Raw genomic sequence first — 20,278 nt, 5'->3', positions numbered from 1 at the left:
TCAATTTAATATTAGCTTCGAGAACACATAATTGGAAGGGCAAGCCTCTGCAAACACATTAAACAATGTATTCCCCAAGCACACGTTCATTTTGGATGACTCCTGTTTTTGTATGCCTCGCCGTGGAAAAGTGGAAGGACCCCAGTGGAGATTATGCCTTTGCAAAGGGGGAACAGGTAATAGTCAAATAAACATATGAACAATAAAAGGAAATTGGATGGATGCTGTGCAGAAAAATACAGGATGGTGATTTACGGAATATATATAGAGGTTTAGGCTCTCTGAGCAAATGGCATTTGAGAACGGAGAGTAAGAGGAACTTTCCAGGTGTGGGACGGAAGGAAGCCTTCTCTGCTGGGGCACCAGCATGTGCAGACGCCCTGAGACAGAAGAGACTGTCCCCTGCATCCTGAGTGGAGGGAGAGCCAGTGGCTAGAGAGAACCAGCTGGTGGTGATGGCGAGGGGGCGGAGCATCATTACCCTGCTAAGATCTTAGAAATACATCATTACCCTGCTAGAATCTTCCACCGAATGGCCCACCAGAGAATGCCCAGGAGCATTCCTCTGGAGCCTCCTTCTTGACGTCTGGGAAACACACACCATACCTGACTTCTGAAAGCTCCAGTTAAAGCATGACAGGTTCTGTCCATTCAGGGGCTCTGGGCCAGGCCTCAGAGCAGACACCTCCCTTTCTGCCACGTCACTTACAAGGACGTCTGCCTCCACTAGAAGGCCTGCAGCATCACCTGAAAACAGGAACTCTCTGCCTGGGCATGGCCCTTGCCCCCACCTGAGAGTTCACTTGCCGACCTCCCACCTGGAAGATTTTCTTTGTTTTCCCAGCCCTCTCCTGTCAGAGTCTTGCTCATAGCCCTGGCCCTCACCATAGCAGCATGTTGTCCAGAAAACCGTCCTTGTCAGCCCCAGCTCTGATGCCATGTCCTTCCTGCATTCCCACGGTCCCTCCTCTGTGTTTAGTCTCACGACTGCACTAATGGTTTTGGTTATTCACTCACGTGTCTTTATCCTCCTCTGACCTGTAAGTTCCAAGAAAGCAGGGGCCCTAACTGCCCTGCTCTATCTTAAGTGCCGGTGGCAGTAATAAGCACATAGTAGGTAGGTGCTCAGTAAACACTGAAGGAGTGGATGAATCGTATTGCAAATTGACATCGTGAAAGTTTACTCTGTTTAATTCCAGGGGCCTTTCAGAATGACTCTAATTGCTCTTTGGAATGACGCCTTTCAGATATTGAGAGATAACAGATGCCCTCGTCACACGCCCTCATCACACGTCCTATTCTCGGTTCTCCATGTTAGAACTTTGGACTGTCAGAGTTGGCAATCTTCTTACATTCACTCTAATTCAACTTCCTTATTCACAAATGTTCTGGGCACCGAGCATTTTTCAAAACAATAGGGATATTAAGGAAAACAAGACAATGCCCTGACCCATCAGGAGCTCATAGGCCACCGCATATGCAGAAACGGAGGCACGAAGGTATAGCTTCAGAACGACAGAGCAATCACTGTCAAAACTCGGACTCAAATTCGGGTCTCGCCACCTTTCCACCTTACCTCCCTCCAAAATAGCAAGTCATCCAAAAATAATGTTTGCTTGGGGAATACATTATTTAATGTGTTTGCAGAGGCTTACCCTTCTAATGATGCATTATTTAAGCTAATATTAAATTTATAGCAAGTTGTTTTGTCTGCACGAGCAGTGATCCCAGTGTCGTGTTGAGTCTTGTTGTAGGGGAGCTGGGAAGAGCTGCTTCTTAAATCCCAGAGGACTGACCCAGGAAAAAAAAAAAAAAAAAAAAAAGTGAAGATGTCATCTAGGCAAAGGCTTTTCCCTGGGTAGGCAGATAAATAAGCTCTTTGAGGTAGGCACTTCTGCATTTACACGCTGCCAGGCCAGGGGACTCTCACGACCTCCCTCGCTCATCTTTTTGGGGTTTCCCGTCCTGCTTCAGGATGTGCAAGGGTTCTTCTGTGCGTCTAACTGCAATCTGTCCTGCTGTGTTATATAGTTCCGTTTCCTGGAGGGGATCGGGCTCAGTGTAATTTCCTTCTTCTTGTTTCTTAAATCACCAGCTCCCGTCATTGCCCCTAGAGCTAAGTTAGAGTCACCGGTTATAGGCCCAGCAGGGCCATTTTGACGACAGCATTTCCTTTTCTCTGGGTTTTTTATGAGCCTCCTTGTGACAGGCGTATGCTTGGTGAGATCAAAACATTCTGGGGGGAAATTCCACAGGGGAAACTACTTCCCAAAGTCTGCCCTCTGCAAAAATAAAAACCATGCTAAATAGCTGAATTTTATTAACTGGGGAAGCCAGACTGAGGAAAATGCCTGATAATTAAAAATAATGGCTTCCTTACAAACACAAAATTGTATTAATTTAAAAATTGGTTTCTCTATTGCTGAATTCCTACCGAGCTGGCTGGGAAGGGAATTGTGCTGATCCTGGCAGTGAAAATAATTCAAAATAACTTTTATGTTCTCCAGGAAGCCTCAAGGTTAATTTAAATATTGCTAGACGGGTAATTTAATTCAGAATAAGAGAGCTGTGTGGCTAAATTAAAGCCCCCGTGTGCTCTGAACCGGGGGTTGGGGGGGGCAGATATCCACGAAGGGCCCAGCACGCCTGTTGGAACCCTCACCACCTCGCACCCCACAGCTAAGGTACCTCCTCTGTAGAGGCAGCACCCTCCTCACCGAAGTTACGTGATTACATTATACCACTGGCCTGAACTTTCTGGCTCGGCTTCCAGTGAATTTATCATATTTAACTCTTAGAAGGATAGAGTATGTACATAGAAATTTCACATTTCAAAAGCTAACTTGAACCGTGCTTTCATCACACTCTCAGGGACCACCCTGAATTATCGATAGCTAGTGGTGAGCACCTCTTTCTGCTTTCTGGTTGGTGCACCCAGGTCAGGAGTCGGAGGCCTGGTAATGGTGGCAAACCCAAACGGTGGCATTCAGAGTCTGGGGACCCCACGTCTGTGTTTGCCCAATATTTAGTTCTTTCTGGAGGGCCAGCACACTGCATGGTGGTTAAGGTGCTGGACTTACACACAGCCAACCATGGTTCAGGTTCCAGACTTGGAGGCTTGAAAATCATGCCGGTCATGTGGGTGTACATGTCCAAAATCCTGGCAGGAGAATGGAGGAGAAGGGACTGTGGCATGGCCATCCCCCGGGGGGTGATTTCTCACTTTCCCTCTCTCTGTCTCTCTCCAAGGAGTACATGTACCCAATAGCAAACCCCACAAAAAAAAAAAATTTAGTCCTTTCTATAATCTTAGTACCCTAACATACTATTGTTTTTATAATGATAGTCATGATTACATATTTAATTTACATGTTGGTCTTTCCTACAATCATGTGTTATCATATACAGTGTATATGCACATGCATGCATATATATGCACACGCATGCACACATATATGTATATTCACATGTACACGTGTGTGTATACATATGTATATGTTCACAGTATATACATATATTTGTGTACATGTGATTTACCTATTGGTTCATCCCAAGCAACTGAAAATAGGGCCTTAAATTACATTGAGTGTATTTCAACCAAGAATATGCCTCAAAATCACCCAGGGAGCTTTTAAAAATCAACAAGTCTAGCCCAGCCTGTGGTGTAGTGGTTAAGGCAGCTGGATCCCAAATGACCAACTTTACAGTTTGAATCCTGGACCTAGCAACTTGAAAACACTCTGGCCATGTGTATGTGCATGCCTAAAATCCCAGGAGGAGGATGGAGGAGGCCATCCCCATAGGTGGTGATTTCTTACCCTCCCACTCTCCTTCTCCAGTGAGTATACATACATACATACCCTGTAGCAAAAACAAAACCCAACACACTCCTGGCCCTATTCTCTAGGGGCTGATCCAGCAGTAGTGCTTTGAAAAACTGTCGCAAGAGGCTCACTGTGCACTGGGTGGAGAACCCTCGGTGCCACATCCTCCTGGTCGGGTGGAACAGCCTGAGGTTGAAGATGGCAAGCTCTTCGTATCTGTACAGCCTTTTCATCGTTGGGCACATTTCAGGGCAGTCAGTGCATGCACAGTCCTAGAAGCAGTAAAGTCCTCAAAAGCTTAAGTGGTTAACTGGCTGAAGTCTGAAGACTTAAGTTCCAGACCAACACCACCACTGCATTGTGGTGTGACCCTGCACAATTCATGTCACCTCTCTACTTCATGGCAGTTCCTCATTTGTCAAGTGGTCTTTGAGGGCATCAGCTCGAACAATGGGTGCCAGGTGTCTCACACAACGCCTGTGCAGATGAGTACGCAGCGTCCATTAAAGTTACCATCACCATTATCGCTTCACCGTTAGTGCTTTTCAACAGTGCGGGGAAAGTGAGACGGTACCAGACATCTCTGCTCTCATCCTTCTGCTGTTTGCGTCCTTCCCCGCCTTCGGCAGCCACCCCAGAGACGTCTGGATTTGCAGTCAATTATGTTGTAAGAGCCTGGGCTGAGTCTGCCTCATTTCATGCATTTCCAGCCGTCCACTCAGGGCTAGCTGATTCTCAAGGGTCCCTCTCCTTTGCCCCTAACCAGAATCTACTCTCCCAGCTCTGCCTTCAGAGACAGGCTTTCTTCTCTGATCCGATCAGCTTCTAAATAAATATTAAATTATGTCTGGATGTGTTCCACTAGTCCTTTCAAATCTAAGTAAATCAGTTCTTCCCTTTGTTGAATTTCCCCAACCCTGCTGACGTCCCCCCACTGATGTCTTACATCCCTGACAGTGGCAAGATTTTTCTCTAGATACTAGAAGTAAAGAAGTTGACATTGAAATGAGCCTTTATATTCCTAGAGCTTTGTAAAATATGGATTTCTAAACCCTCCTCTCCACCCTTCCAGGTGCCTTTCTATGAGGTTTCATACGATCTCGTGACACCTGTTCTTAAAGATCATTCGCTTCCCAGCTGATGCCGTGCTGGGCAGACAGTGATAGTGCGCACACATGCACATGCTCTTGCCCTCAGGGTGCCAGGCAGGGAAGGCAGAGCCCAGGGGCCAGGGCTCTTGTGTGCAGGTGTGTCCTTTACACACTGCACAGTTCTCACCATTCACACTTGTTTTTGTTTTGTGTTTTGGAGATTTTTTTTTTTTTTGGAGAGGTTTTCGCTATAGGGCGCGTGCACTCGCCAGACAAACAGAGAGAGACAGAGAGACAGAAAGCGAGAAATCACCCCCCAGGGGGAATGGCCATGTTGTAATCCCTTCTCCTCCATTTTCCTCTCAGGATCTTGGATACACATGCACACTCGCCTGGCGTGAGTTTTAAGCCACCAGGTCCGAGATGCGAACTGCGGTCGACTACGTGGGAGTCCAGCGACATAGCCATTACGCTAACTGCTGGTCCCCATGTTTTAGACATTTTTGCTATAGAATGTGTGTGCTCTCCAGAGAAACAGAAGGCAAGAAATCACCCCCCACGGGGATGGCCACACTACAGTCCTTTCTTCTCCATTCTCCTCTTGGGATTTGGGGCACGCACACACACACACACACACACACACACACACCCAGCATGAGTTTTAAGCTGCCCGGTCTGGGACTCAAAACGCTATTGACTTTGTGAGAGTCCAGCAATGTAACTATTGCACCATCCGCTGCTCCCGATAATTCACACTTTCTACGGCGCGACAGCAGTTCCTGTAGTTGTGCATGCAGCGCCTACCCAGCTGCTCACGGCAGCAGCCAGATCAGTCGTCTCCAGCCTTAAGCAGTTTAACTTCCATGTTCTCGTGCATGGTACAAATATTGCTGTTGTCTATGTGTGCCGTGATCTGAAGGAAAGCACACTTCACGTCCCTTCAGGGCTATTTCTTCTTCCCATGCACACCTACTCCCTGGTTGTGCCAGCGTGTCCTCTGCAGAAACCTGAGCTGGCCTGCCGGGGTGGTATCTCTCAAACCAGGACTATTGTATTCTTGTAGGTCCATGGAAGAAATCTCTTGTCCATCGACTATGATCGGAATATCCGGACAGAAAAGATCTATGATGATCACCGGAAGTTCACCCTGAGGATCATCTACGACCAGGTGGGCCGCCCCTTCCTCTGGCTCCCCAGCAGCGGGCTGGCGGCTGTCAACGTGTCGTACTTCTTCAACGGGCGCCTGGCTGGCCTTCAGCGTGGGGCCATGAGCGAGAGGACGGACATTGACAAGCAAGGCCGGATCGTGTCCCGCATGTTCGCTGACGGGAAGGTGTGGAGCTACTCCTACCTGGACAAGGTGAGGGGGCGCGCCAGCCCTTCGCTGGGCCTTTCTGTGATCCCCACTGCTCACTTTAAGCCAGCCTGATACATTTTGCTAGAAGACATTTTAACATCTTTACTTTGACTCTGCACGGGTTCCCCTCACACTCCCACCGCCACCGGGAGGGAGGAACTCAGAAGGAAACTGTTATTCATAGCTCAGCACTATTACCATTAGAAGGGGGAAAGTGCCAGACACTCAGCAATGGCAAAACGGACGGATCGTCTGATTTTATTCAAAAAAAAAAAAAAATGCTGTCAAAGCGGACAGGATCATCCTACTGGCAGCACGGCTCATCATTACTTACAAACTGGAGATGCAGCGGTTCATTTCTACTTTGCCTTAAATTAAGCCGTCAGGATAGGGAATTTTCCTAAAACTCAAGCGCACAGAGCAACACGCTGACTTGGGCCATTGGTTGAAACAGTCAGTGGAGTCTCTCAGCGTAATTCCCTGTGTCTGAAGGTGGCAAATTCAGGTCTCCATGCTAGAGAAAGGTCAGGTTGGAGTGGCGGTTAAAGAAGGCCCCTGCAGGTCACATGTCAGGACTTTTGAAGACTGCCCTGGTCATCTAGTCATTAGGCGGGGCTCGCTCAGCCTGGCCTCTCTGGACACCCAGCACAGGCCCGCTTCTTCCTTTCTTGCCAACTCATTAAAGTCAGCGGTAACTTGAGCAGACAGAGCTGTCACCTCCCTGCGAGAGGAGCGCCTGTCCCCTTAGCCTTTCTCAGTACACTGTAAAATACTGGAATGACTGAGCAAGGGAGACAGAAATCTCCACCCCGCCTCTTGAGGCCATTTTTCCTCCAAAGGATGAATGATTCTGGGTTATTTCCCCTTCGCGGTAGCTTCTATAAATGGAGGAGGTTCTTTTTAGATTTAGTCAGAGGAGGCCAAAACAGTGTGTGCGTCCCACCTCTCTCCTGTCAGGCCAGTCAGTGACCTCAGGGTTCCATGTTACTGAGCCTGGAGGAAAACTCCGCACCGCCTCCCTCAGCCCTTCCCGCCTTCGCTATTCAGAGTGTGGTCCGAGCACCACTGGCACCCCGGGAGCTTGGTACAAGTGCAGGTTCTCGGGCTCCAACACAGACCCACTGAATAAGACTGCCGATTCACAAGACCTGCGCGTTTCACAGGCACATCCGTGTTTGGGAACACTGGGTTAGGCAGCCTCCGCGGTCCGTCAGCACCGGCTCACCCTGTGAAATATCAGGTCTCTGGGAAAATCATAACGTATTTTTCTAGGTTTTTCTATGCAGAATTGCATGATGACTTTCCTGATGACCCAATATTTAATTTCTGGTCTAAGTTTCTGATTCTTCATGGCTCCTAAATTGACATTTGGGGGAGCTAAGTAAATTGTCAGTTTGCTTGGTCCTTAAAAGCTGACTCGGGGGCCAGCAGGTGGCACGAGGGTTAAAGCACTTGTCTCCCACGTGGCTGCCCAAGGGGAGGGTCTCAGATTTGGCGACTTGCTTTCTCACTCTATCGCTCTTGCTCTTGCTCTCTCTCCACTCCCCCACCCCCATCTCTCTGTCAAATTTAAAATAATAATAATAAACATAAATATAATAAAATATTTTTTAATTGGCTCATGTATCCCCTTCCCTTTTCGTTTCCCTAGTCCATGGTCCTCCTGCTTCAGAGCCAGCGTCAGTATATCTTTGAGTACGACTCCTCCGACCGACTCCACGCTGTCACCATGCCCAGCGTCGCCCGGCACAGCATGTCCACACACACCTCCATCGGCTACATCCGCAACATCTATAACCCGCCTGAAAGCAATGCTTCGGTCATCTTCGACTACAGTGACGACGGCCGCATCCTGAAGACATCCTTTCTGGGCACGGGGCGTCAGGTGTTCTACAAGTACGGGAAACTCTCCAAGTTGTCAGAGATCGTCTACGACAGCACTGCCGTCACCTTCGGGTATGACGAGACCACGGGCGTTTTGAAGATGGTCAATCTCCAAAGTGGGGGCTTCTCCTGCACCATCAGGTACCGGAAGATCGGCCCCCTCGTGGACAAGCAGATCTACAGGTTTTCCGAGGAAGGGATGGTCAATGCCAGGTTCGACTACACCTACCACGACAACAGCTTCCGGATCGCAAGCATCAAGCCAGTCATCAGTGAGACTCCGCTTCCTGTCGACCTCTACCGCTATGACGAGATTTCTGGCAAGGTGGAGCACTTCGGCAAGTTTGGGGTTATCTATTATGACATCAATCAAATCATCACCACTGCAGTGATGACCCTCAGCAAACACTTTGACACCCACGGGCGGATCAAGGAAGTGCAGTACGAGATGTTCCGGTCCCTCATGTACTGGATGACGGTGCAGTACGACAGCATGGGCAGGGTGATCAAAAGGGAGCTGAAACTGGGGCCCTATGCCAACACCACGAAGTACACCTATGACTACGACGGGGACGGGCAACTCCAGAGCGTGGCCGTCAACGACCGCCCCACCTGGCGCTACAGCTATGACCTCAACGGAAACCTCCACTTGCTGAACCCGGGCAACAGTGTGCGCCTCATGCCCTTGCGCTACGACCTTCGGGATCGGATCACCAGACTGGGGGACGTGCAGTACAGAATCGATGATGATGGCTACCTGTGCCAGCGAGGGTCTGACATCTTCGAATACAACTCCAAGGGCCTCCTAACGAGAGCCTACAACAAGGCCAGTGGGTGGAGCGTCCAGTACCGCTATGACGGTGTGGGGCGGCGGGCTTCCTACAAGACCAGCCTGGGCCACCATCTGCAGTACTTCTACTCTGACCTCCACAACCCCACTCGCATCACCCACGTCTACAATCACTCCAACTCAGAGATTACCTCCCTGTACTATGACCTCCAAGGTCACCTCTTTGCCATGGAGAGCAGCAGTGGGGAGGAGTACTACGTTGCCTCGGATAACACAGGGACCCCTCTGGCTGTGTTCAGCATCAATGGCCTCATGATCAAACAGTTGCAGTACACAGCCTATGGGGAGATTTATTTTGACTCCAACCCTGACTTCCAGATGGTCATTGGCTTCCACGGGGGTCTCTGGGACCCCCTGACCAAGCTAGTCCACTTTACTCAGCGCGATTACGACGTGCTCGCAGGACGATGGACCTCACCAGACTATACCATGTGGAGAAACGTGGGCAAAGAGCCAGCCCCCTTTAACCTGTACATGTTCAAGAGCAACAACCCTCTCAGCAACGAGCTGGACTTGAAGAACTACGTGACAGGTGAGGACTTTGCTGCCTCAGGTGGGCAGCGGCTGCCTGGGGGGTGATGGTCTGAGGAAACTTGGGAACTCGGAAATGTCTTACCTCTGATGGCAGGAGAATTTCCCCCAGAGCTGTAAGCCCCGGGAAGTGCAGTTGACAGAAGAACAGTGTCTCGGAAAGTAGAGGGTGGCAGGGCAGAGCAGGTGCCAGGTCTGTTTGAAGATGCCCTGTCCACTTTCAAGTGCATTCTACTGAAGTAACTTTTATAAGGATCCTTCCTGCCCCAACAGAGGAAAGTAACCTAACAAGGGGTAAAGAATGGGACTCTGGTGTCAGAAATACCTGGTTCAAATCCTCTCATCCATGTAAAAGCCAAAAGGCCTTGGGCTAGCCATCCAATCTCCCTGAATTGTAGTTTCCTTCTCTGTAAAAAGACACTGGCAATACCAACCCCCAAAGTAATATGAGAAGCAAGCAAACTTACATAGGTAAAGTCTAGTGCCCAGGACTTGGAGAGTAGGTGTTCATGAGATGGTATCCGCTCGTGTTTGTCTTCACCTGCAGAGCAATGAGTTAGCAAAGGTTCTGAGATCACTAAGACCCAGCTTCTGACCTGAAGGGCTCACCTGGTGAGAAGCATACGCAAATAGCCAACAACAATGCGAACAAGACGTAAGGCTGTGTTACCGTAGGGGCCTGCTCAGTTATTTATTCACACAGCATTGATGAGTAGGTACCATGCTAGGTTCTGTGGCTACAAGGAGAATAAGAAAGACACCCCTCTCTCAAGGGTGTGTGTGTAAATAAATTAATTCAGATTTGACATAATACAGGAGGGCTCATGCCAAACTGGGCTTGAGGAATAAATGAGACCTTAGTTGTCAGGAATGGGTTCAAGGCTGAAGGAAGACGATGAGCAAACCTAAGAAGGAGATAGAGGCTCAGAGAGCACCGTAGAAGGAGGGCCAAGGAAATCAAATGGCCTGCCTCTCTGGGATTGGTGAGAAACTGATGAACAGATTATCCACCCACTCACGCACTCATTTTCCATATGGCACGTGTACTCACCAGAGAGAGACAGAGAGGCAGAGAGAGCGCGAGGGAGAAAGCACCCCCTTAATGGGATGTGGTCACGTGGCAATCCTTTGTCCTCCATTTCTCCATCCTGTTGAAATTCGGGGCATGCACACACATGTACCTGGTGTGTTTTTCAATCCACCAGGGTCAGGATTCAAACCACATGGTCTGCCATGTGAGATCCACTCCCTTAACCACTGGGCCATGGCGCCAGCCCACAACAAATGTGTATAGAGTATCTAATGTATGCTAAGAACTAGACGAGCTATAGGAGGAAGATGAAGTCCCTCTTGTCCTGGAAATAAGAAAGAACATCAAGCTGGATAGACAGATGCCAATACAAAGGGGCCATGCCTCAAAGGGCCCACTTATACACAAGAGCAATCAAGGATATCCCAAGATAGTAGCTCTGGTCCACAGGCCACAGAGGTATCAACACTCAGGTGACCAGGGATTACTTGTCCATCCAGGAAGGAAAGGAAATACCAGCTGCCAGGGCTCAGTGGTGCTCTCATTGTCCTGTGCTACAGAAATAAGGAGATGACCTTAAAGATCACCTCATGGCCATGCAAGACTTTATTGACATGTTCCAGACCTTCTGGAGTTGAATCCAACATCCCCATGCACTAGAAGCAGCTGCTGCCTTTTGAGCCCAGGACCTATGGTCAAGCCAATCCCTCCTGTCCTTTTCCCCTGTGTCCCCTCAGGAGGTCCTGCCATGATGCCCCGCCAGGACTTCCTCTCTTCCCATGGCTTGGCATGGCTTTTGCCTCCTAGCTCACTGCAGTTTCACATGAAGCATTACCTCTCAGGGAAACAAGCCTGTGTCACTTAAGAAGGGTACGCTCTGAGAAAGGTGAGGTGATTTTGTGTGAACATCCTAGAAGAGGGTCTTCAACAAGTTTGTGAAAACGCATATTATGAAAAATCAATGCATGGATTTCACATTTTTTTGCAACAAAATAAATTTGCACTTTAATTCCATTTTCTACTCTAAGTCCCATCATAGTTGCACCACCTGGCGTGGCGTAGCCTCCTACACGCCGGGGCCAGATAGTGTAGTCTGACAGGCCCACCGTTGTGTATGTGGCCTGTCATCGACTGAAGTGTCATTATGTGGTGCCTCACTACAGGATCAGGTAGTGAACATGTTATAAACAAAAGATAGAACAAGGACTTGGAGAGTGACAGGAAGTGTCTCCGTTGTTTACGTGAGCAGGTAGCATTTGAGGGGAGACCTTCATGAAGCAAGGAGGGCAAGAAAGAAGAAGAGAGAGGAAGCAGTAAGAGCAGGCAGGCAGACCATGCTGAGCTCAGCCCTAGGAGGGACTCCTACCCCACAGGCTGTGTCTCCCAGGGCCTGGCTTAGGGAGGAGCCAGCCAGAGGCAGAGACGAGAGAAACCCACAGAGTGGGCTGAGCAGGCACCCTCTGCTACCAAGACCCAGAAAAATCATTCACCAGCATGGTTGGCCCCACTGACCCCCTCAGCTACTCTCCTGGAAAAATAAAGGGGGGGGGAGTAATAAGTTTTCTGAATATCAAGATGGCTTTCTTCATTATACTGCTCCATAGAGACTCAGTAAATGGGAATCAAATCAAGTTGACCTGAGTCCAACAAAAATGGGGGGGGGGGGAGTGTCAGAGAAGCAGCATGCACAGGGCTGAGGTCTGCAGCCACAGCTGAGGGAAAGGAGCTCAGGGGAGGAGGGGGCCAGTCCAGCACGGCCCACGCCTGCTGCCTGTCCACGATGGGTGTCCTTAGAGAGTGGGTCTCACAGGGACTACCACCTCACTCTCTGCTGTCTGAGCAGTGGCTCCTCTGGGCACCCCCCCCCCAAATTAGTGTTGATTTGCCACTTAGGAGCCTAGCAGAGTGGCTGAACTTGCTCACAATTCAAGCAAAATAGGTAATTAAGATGTAATCGGTAAGAATGCAAAGGACAGAACCTTCTCTCTTGTATACAAAGGAATCATTTAAGTTTGGAAATACAGCTCCCAGGATGTAAGTGGCAGCCCCTGAAGTGGGAGGAGGGTCTATGAACACCAGAGAGCAAGAGAAACAGCCTAAGCACTGCCTGAGGAGGGGCTCAGAGATCCTGGGCTGGAACATGGGGTAGCAGCCCTAGGAGCCAAGGAGTACTTCACACACACACACACACACACACACACACACACACAGGCTACGAAGCAGCACCCTTTTAAGTTATTTTTTAAGCTAATATACTGATCGTTGATTCAGTTATGATTTTTTTAAAAAAAGCTATCAGAGAAAAGGAAAAACCTGGAAAACAGGCTCCCCTCCTTACAATGTCAGTGCCCTGCACTCTGCAATTCAGCATCCCAGGAACCTCCTCAGTCTTGGACACACTGGGGCCCACGCCCAGCCTCGAGTTCTGCCCTGTCCCCAGGCCAGGTCCTTTTGACATTAGAACTTGAGTCCATCTCAGAACACCAATTCTGGCCTTGCCAGTCACTCGCTGTGTGACTTGGAGTAACGTCTTGACGCTTCTGCGTCTTGGTTTCTACATCCGGAAGACAGTGGTCATGAAACCACTTACTTCGTGGGGTCCTGAGGATGAAATGAATCATGCTGCACAGCACACCTGACACAGATGGAAGGCTTATACACGCACTCATTATTTATAGGCAGCTCCAAGGTGGCGAGTTTGTAGCTAAAGAATGAAACACTGCCTTGGCATGACTTTCTGGGGAACTGGGGCGGGGGCTCCCCAGATCCACCTTGAAATAGCCTCACACTGCGTTCTGCATGCCATTGCCTCCACACACTGGGAACTCCGGGTGAAATTTAAGTGAACCTCATGTTTTGCCCCCAGCCCTTTCTTCCCGGGAGAGTCTTTTGAGTTTACAAATCCAGGCCCACTTCAGCTGGAAATCGGATTTTGTTCGAGTTCCCTAAGTGAGGAGGAAGGTACCACCCGCTTCTCACGTTACTCTCACCTCATATTGACACTGAACACCTGAGGATGGGCTGACAGCGTGGGAGGGTGTGGCTTTGGCTGCCGCGGAGTCCTGGGCCTTCCACATAACCACAGCCTGGGAAGAATTGTAAAGGATGCAGTAAGCTGGTGGGCGGGGCCACATCCCTGCCCTCTCAGCGGGGGTTCAGGGAGACTGCCACCCTCTCAAAAACACCAGTGACTTCCGAGGAGGAGTGTTGGTGTTGTTCCCGGAGGGCCTCCTTCAGAGTGGAGGAGGGGACCAGCAGCTTAAGTCAACACATCAGAACCGGTTGAGACTCAGAATCAAGCCATGCTTAGAAACCTCAAAGGGGGGCCAGCAGATAGTGTAATGGCCATGTCGCTGGACTCCCATGTAGTTGATCACGGTTTGAGAGCCAGACCCAGTGGCTTAAACTCACGCTGGGCGCATGTGCATGCATGCCCAAGATCCTGAGAGGAGAATGGAGGAGAAGGGATTGCGGCGTGGCCATCCTCCCTGGGAGGTGATTTCTCGCTTTCAGTCTCTCTGTCTCTCTCTGTCTTTCTGGTGGGTGCACACACCCTATAGCAAAAAAAAAAAAAAGAGAGAGAGAGAGAAAAACCTCAAAGGGGCCGAGGGAGGTAGGAAAGGAAGAGAAGGTAGATGACATACCTATTCCTGTGTGTGGAATGACCATTAAACTTCCAGGTCTCAGGCAGGGGACCTAGCGTCACCTTTGCCTCCCTGCTAAGGGAATTCTAAGCCAGGAAGAGAACTCCCAGAGGAACCATCCAGACGGGGAGAGTTTCTGAGGACAAGATCTTCTCTTAGTTTTCTTGGGATCCCCCACTTCTACACCTGGCTGGTGAAAGATGGGAGGACTTAGGGCTGGCAGGTGGCATGGTGATTAAGGGCACTGGACTCCCACATGGCCGACCATGGTTCAAGTCCCAGACCTGGTGGCTTGCTTTCTCACTTTCCTGTTTTTATATCTCTCACACTCTGTTTTTCTCTGGTCAAATTTAAATAAATAAATAAAGTTAAATAAAATTTAAAAAGAAAATAATCAACTTTTAAAAAAAGAAAGAAAGAAAGATGGGGTGACTGAATGTGATACGATGAGCAGTCGAACAGCATTGAAGCACAAGTGTGAAAAGCCCGTCCCTTTCCAGTGCTGTCCGAATTCTTCCAGTTGGGTGGAGGAGAAAGTCTCCACTGTATGCTGGTGTGAACTAACACCTCATCTACTGTCCCTGTCCCACAGAGGGGGCAGGTCTCAGGCTCCCTCAAAAGCAGGTAACAAAACCAGTCTCTAACGTAATAGCATGACTTCATCTTAATTTTATAGTTATTTTCTGTTTCCATCAAGTGAGTCTGCTGTCCCATTTATAACCATGATATAAAGTTGTTGGTATTTTTCTTTTTTTTTTTTTTAATTCATTGCCAGAGAGGGAATGTACCCACCGGAGGGAGACAGAGACGGAGACAGAGACAGAGAGAGAGAAGGCATCCCTCCATGAGGCATGGTCATGTCACAGTCCCTCTCCATTTATCCATCCTGTCAGGATTTGGGGCCTGCACACATGTATACCTAGAGCACTTTGCAAGCTGCCAGGGCAGGGATTCAAAAGTGGGGTGTGGATTCAAACTGTGGTTGGCCACATGTGGGATCTGGCTCTCTTAACCATGAGGCTAAGGGGTCAGCCCACAAAGTTTCTTTTTTAAAATATTTACCTATGTGAAAAAGATAAATCTGTGTGTGTGTATAAATCAGTAAGTAATTAGTAGTACGGGTGAGAAGCCAGCCGGTGGTATGGTGGTTTAGGCAGCTGGATCCAGACTGTACAATTCCAGTCCCAAACACAGCAGTTTTAAAAACATGCCAGAGGGACAGCAGGGGGTGCAGTGGTTAAGGCACTGGATTCCTACATGCCCAACCACAGTTTGAGTCCCAGACCTGGTGGCTTACTTCCTCACTTTTCCTCCCTCTCTCTCTCTCTCTCTCTGTCTCTTTTTGGTGAGTGGACATGCCCTATAGCAAAATTTTAAATAATAATAATACATTAAATAAAGTAATTCTTTTAAAAAAAAGGAAAGAAAAACATGCTAGGCACATGTGCGTACATGCCCAGAATCCCGGGAGGAGAATGGGAAAGAAGGGATTGCCGCGTGGCCACTCTCCATGGGGAGTACCTCTTCATTTTCCTCCTCTCTTGCTCTCTGCCTGTCTGTCTCCCTCTGGCGAGTACACACAGCCTCTAGTGAAATAATAATAAGTTTTGTTTTTTTTGTTTTTGTTTTTTAAGAAAAGAAAAGAAACAGCACAGAGACTGGAGCTAGGTGAGCAAGGGTGAGAGCAGGAGATGAAGTTAGAGGGGTCACAGCCAGGGCTCTTACAGGCCGTTAGGACTTTGGCTTTTTCATTGAGAGAAATGGTGAGTCGCTGGAGTATTCTATGCAGAGAAATGGCTTAGTCTACTATGTTTAAAAGCTCGTTCTGGGGACCAGCAGGTGGTGTGGTGGTTGAGGTGCTGGACTCCTACATGGCCAACTGCAGTTCAAGTCCTGGACCCGGCAACTTGAAATTCACACTGAGCAGTTGTTCATGTGTACCCAAAATCCCAAGAGGAGAAGAGAAGAGAAGGGATTGAGGCATAGCCATGCCCCTGGAGGGTGATTTCTCACTTTGTTTCTCTCTGTGTCTCTCTCTTTCTCTCCAGTGAGCTTACGCACCCTATAGCAAAAAATTTCTCTAAAGCCTTGTTCTCGGGGGCAGCAGGTGACATGGAGGTTAAGATGCTGGATATGGCTGATCATGGTTCAAGTGCCAGACCTGGCCGCTTGAACATCACACCAGACACATGTGCATTCATGCCCAAATCCCAGGAGAAGAGTAGAGGAGAAAGGCCATCACCCCTGGGGAGTGATTTCTCATTTTCCTTCTCCCTCTCTCTCTCTCTCTCTGGCAAGTGCATGTGCCCTATGGCAAGACCTTTCTAAAAGAAAGGCTTATTCTGGCTGCTGTGCTTACATGGCATGTGGGATGCAGAGTAGAAGCAAAGAAGCCAGTTACAAGTCAGGGTGAGATAATGGGCCAGGCAGAGGGTGTGGAAGCAGCAAGAAATGGACACCTATTCTTAATCTATTTTTAAAATAACAGTAGGGCACAGCTATAGACTGTGTGGTTCAAGTGCTGGCACAGTGGCTTGAGACACACCAGATATGTGTGCGTGCATGCCCCGAATCCCAAAAGGATGGAGACATGGAGGAGAAGGGATCGTGAGGGTTACTTTCTAACCACTCCCCAGCCTGGTCTGTCTCTGGTAAGCACACACTCTCTGGTAAATTAAAGAAAAAAAGAAAAAAAAGAAAAAGAAAAGAAATTTAAAATAAAAGCAAAAGTAAAGAATTTAGCCATAGAACCCAGCAATTCCACACCTAGGTACATATGCCAGAAAATCAAAAACAGGTTTTCTAACAAAAATTCTTAAGTGGGACCAGCAGTTGGTATGGAGGTTAAGGTGGCTGGATCCCACATGGCTAACTACAGTCTAGTCCCAGACCTGTCAGCTTGAAAATCACACCAGGCTCGTGTGCATGCATGCCCAAAGTTCTGAGAGCATGGCCATCCCCCCAAGGGATGATTTCTCTCTCTTTCTCTTTCTGGAAAACTCATGCACCCTATAACAGACTTTAAAAAAAATGTTTATAGAAGTATACAGAACCCAAATCCCCATCAACTGGTGAGCAAATAAATAAAATGCAGCATGGCCATACAGTAGAATGTCATTCAGCCCTAAAGAGGTAGTAAAGTATTATGGGACCAGCAGTTATGTAATGGCTATGTCACTGGACTCCCTTATAGTCGACCCTGGTTCAAGTCCTGGACCCAGCGGCTTAAACTCACGCCAGGCATGTGTGCGGGCCTGGTGTGTGCCAAGATAGCAAGAGGAGAATGGAGGAGAAGGGATTGTGGCGTGACCATCCCCCCGGGGGGTGATTTCTCGCTTTCTGTCTCTCTGTCTGCCTCAGTCCGCCTGGCAAGCGCACGCGCCCTATAGCAAAAACCTCTCCAAAAAAAAACAAAAACGAAAACGAAAAATAAATAAATAAATAAATAAAATATTATTACATGCGACAACATGGATGAACCTTACAAACATTCTGCTAAGCGCAAGATGCCAGACACGAAGGGCCACATAGTCCTTATTCCATGTATGTGAAATGCCTAGAGCAGGAAAACTCATAGAGACGGGAAGCAGTTTGGTGGTTGTCAGGGTTGTGGTGAGAAGGAAACGCTGGATCAGCACACATGGACACAGGTTTCTGTGCGGAGTGGTGAAGACGTCTGAACTAGGTAATAGTGACGGTTTCATTGCACAACATCGTGAGTGACCTGGAAACCACTGGACTGCGAACTTTAAAATGGCAAATTTTATGCAATGTAAATTTTACTTCAATTAAAAGAAAAAGGCAGGACAGGTCTGTGGCCGAGTGGCTAAGGCAACCAGATCCCACATGGCTGACCCCATAGTTCAAGTCTGGGACCCCATGGCTTGAGAACCATGCCAAGTGCATGTGCACACATGCCCCAAATCCTGAAAGGAGTGAAAAATCAAGAAGCAATTGAAAGCTGCTCGTTCTCTATGGGGGTTGGAGACCCTTTCTTCTCTCCCTCTCTCGGTCTTTCTGTCTCTTTCTGGTGAGCACACATGCCCTCTAGCAAAAAAGAAAAATAGGGTTTATTGATGCATTAGACGTGGGGTTGAGGAAAAGAAGGGAGTTAAAAGTGGTAGCTGGAAGGAAGAGGTTGCCATTGCCCAGGATGAAAAAGATTTGGTATGGCAGGTTTGGGAGGAAGATCAGGAGTTAGTTTGGACTTGTGCATGTTAATTAGCTGTACACATTCAGGGTTCAGGAGGAGGTCCAGGCTAGAGAGATTAATTTGGAGTCAACATTGGAACGTGTGCGGCATTTGGCCCTGAGGCTGGACAAGCTCACTGTGTTTGGTGTAGACAAAATGGAAATAAGGTTCTGGGCTGAATCTGCGGTGTTCCAGCATCAAGAGATCAGGGAGAGGGGGAGAAACCCAAAAGGGAAAAAGAAGCAACTACTAACATAGGAGGAGGAAAAAACGACAGAATGTGTTCTCCAGATAACCAAAGGGAGGAGAAAAAGGCAAGGCTGTCCCACTTGTTGAACGCGTCTGATGGACCTACTAAAAGAAGTACCAAAATCAACACGGGGCTTAACAATGTGGAGGTGGCTCCTGACCTTGACAGGGGTTGTTTCAGTGGAGTCATGGGACAATAGCCTGATTCAGAGGAGAAGGGGAGGAGAAGAAAGGTAGACAGTGAGTGCAGAGAATTACTTTGAGTTTAAGAAATCATTGCTGACAGGTGGTTAAGGAGCTGGACTCCCACATGGCCAACCACAGCTCAAGTCCCAGACTTGGCAGCTTGCCTTCTCACTTTTCCTCTCTGTAGCACTCTCTCTCTCTCTGATCAAGTTAAAAATAATAATAATAAATAAAATTTTTTAAAAGGAAATCATTATAAAGTTTTAATGGGAAGTTCTTTAAGGTGGGACATCTGGCAGCATTTTTCCATTATAAGAGGGAGTAAATTGATGATGTGGGGGAAAGAGAAACCTGGACTAATGTCCTTCAGTTGGCAAGAAAGAATGTGACCGGATGCACGAGGAGAGGGTTGAACTTGAACAGCTCGTCTAGAGTAATAAGAGGAAGGCAGGGAGCATGGATACCGATGCCAGTAGTCACATTACGATTGCCAGACGTGATGGGAGCCTAGGGAAATTCTCCTCTGGCTGCATCAGTTTTCTCAGGAGAATAGGAAACGAGGTCAGCTGCTTAGAGGAGGGAGGGAAAATAAATGCCAGGGGATTTAGGAGCAATGGGAGAATGACTAAATGGAGTAAGGGAATGTGGTAAGATGCCAGGCTGCAGAAAGGCATGCTTAAGTGTGAGGTCAGGAATTCACAGTGACTTCATTCAGCGCGGTTGTGATTTCTTCTTTCTTCAGCTGCATTCACTGCACAGGTGTGAACATGAAATAGGCAAAGACCTGGATTTAAGCCACATTGCAATTTTACCAAGCAAGTGTGATAAAGAACATGGCAAGGGATCTGAGCATATACCCAAGGGAATGATTCAAATGATCAGTAATGGGATGCTTGCCAGAAGAGAAGAAATGCTAGGAAGCTGAGAGACAAGGCAAAGTGTAGGTCCTGGAGGTAAAGGTTGGGAGTCAAGATCAAAGGATTATGGGTATCCAGTTATCAGAAGGAGTAAGCTTGGAAGAGTTGAAGCAGTGGCCAGAGGTGACATGCATGAAACTGAGATAATGAAAAAATCAAAATGATTGGTCATGACAAGTTTCAGAGTATGAGCAGGGAAGACTGGGAGAAAGGTCACAAAAGGAAAGGAGGTCAAAGAACTAAGAGGACAGGATGTTGGAAGGATCAACTACGTACATAATGAAATCACTAAGAATTAATTAGGAGATGGAATGACAGTGCAACAGAGGCTAAAAGCTTCTAGAAATGCAGGTGAGTGGCTCAAGGATCAGTAATGATTCCTACTAGGAGTATTAGTACCTCTAAGTCCAGCTGTTGTAGTAGAAGAGGCAGAAAGATCAGTGTTCTCAGAGGAGAAAGAATTTCTATTAGAGCAATAAAGAAAAGTAATCATTAAAGAAGAGGTCAAATGTAGAGGGCATTC

At 48.1% G+C, this 20,278-nt stretch overlaps 1 protein-coding gene across 1 annotated transcript in view; it reads left to right on the top strand.

Annotated features, from left to right (window-relative positions):
* Nucleotides 1–20,278, top strand: part of TENM2 (teneurin transmembrane protein 2) — a 550,878-nt gene that overhangs the window by 525,847 nt on the left and 4,753 nt on the right. Inside the window, 2 exon segments of the mRNA XM_027771820.1 lie at nt 5,979–6,275; nt 7,924–9,538. Coding sequence (XP_027627621.1) covers nt 5,979–6,275; nt 7,924–9,538 — 1,912 coding nt within the window.

Source organism: Tupaia chinensis, unplaced genomic scaffold, assembly GCF_000334495.1.
Source record: "Tupaia chinensis unplaced genomic scaffold, TupChi_1.0 Scaffold000234_1, whole genome shotgun sequence".
Lineage (NCBI taxonomy): Eukaryota > Metazoa > Chordata > Mammalia > Scandentia > Tupaiidae > Tupaia > Tupaia belangeri.
This window is presented reverse-complemented; position numbering and strand designations above follow the sequence as displayed.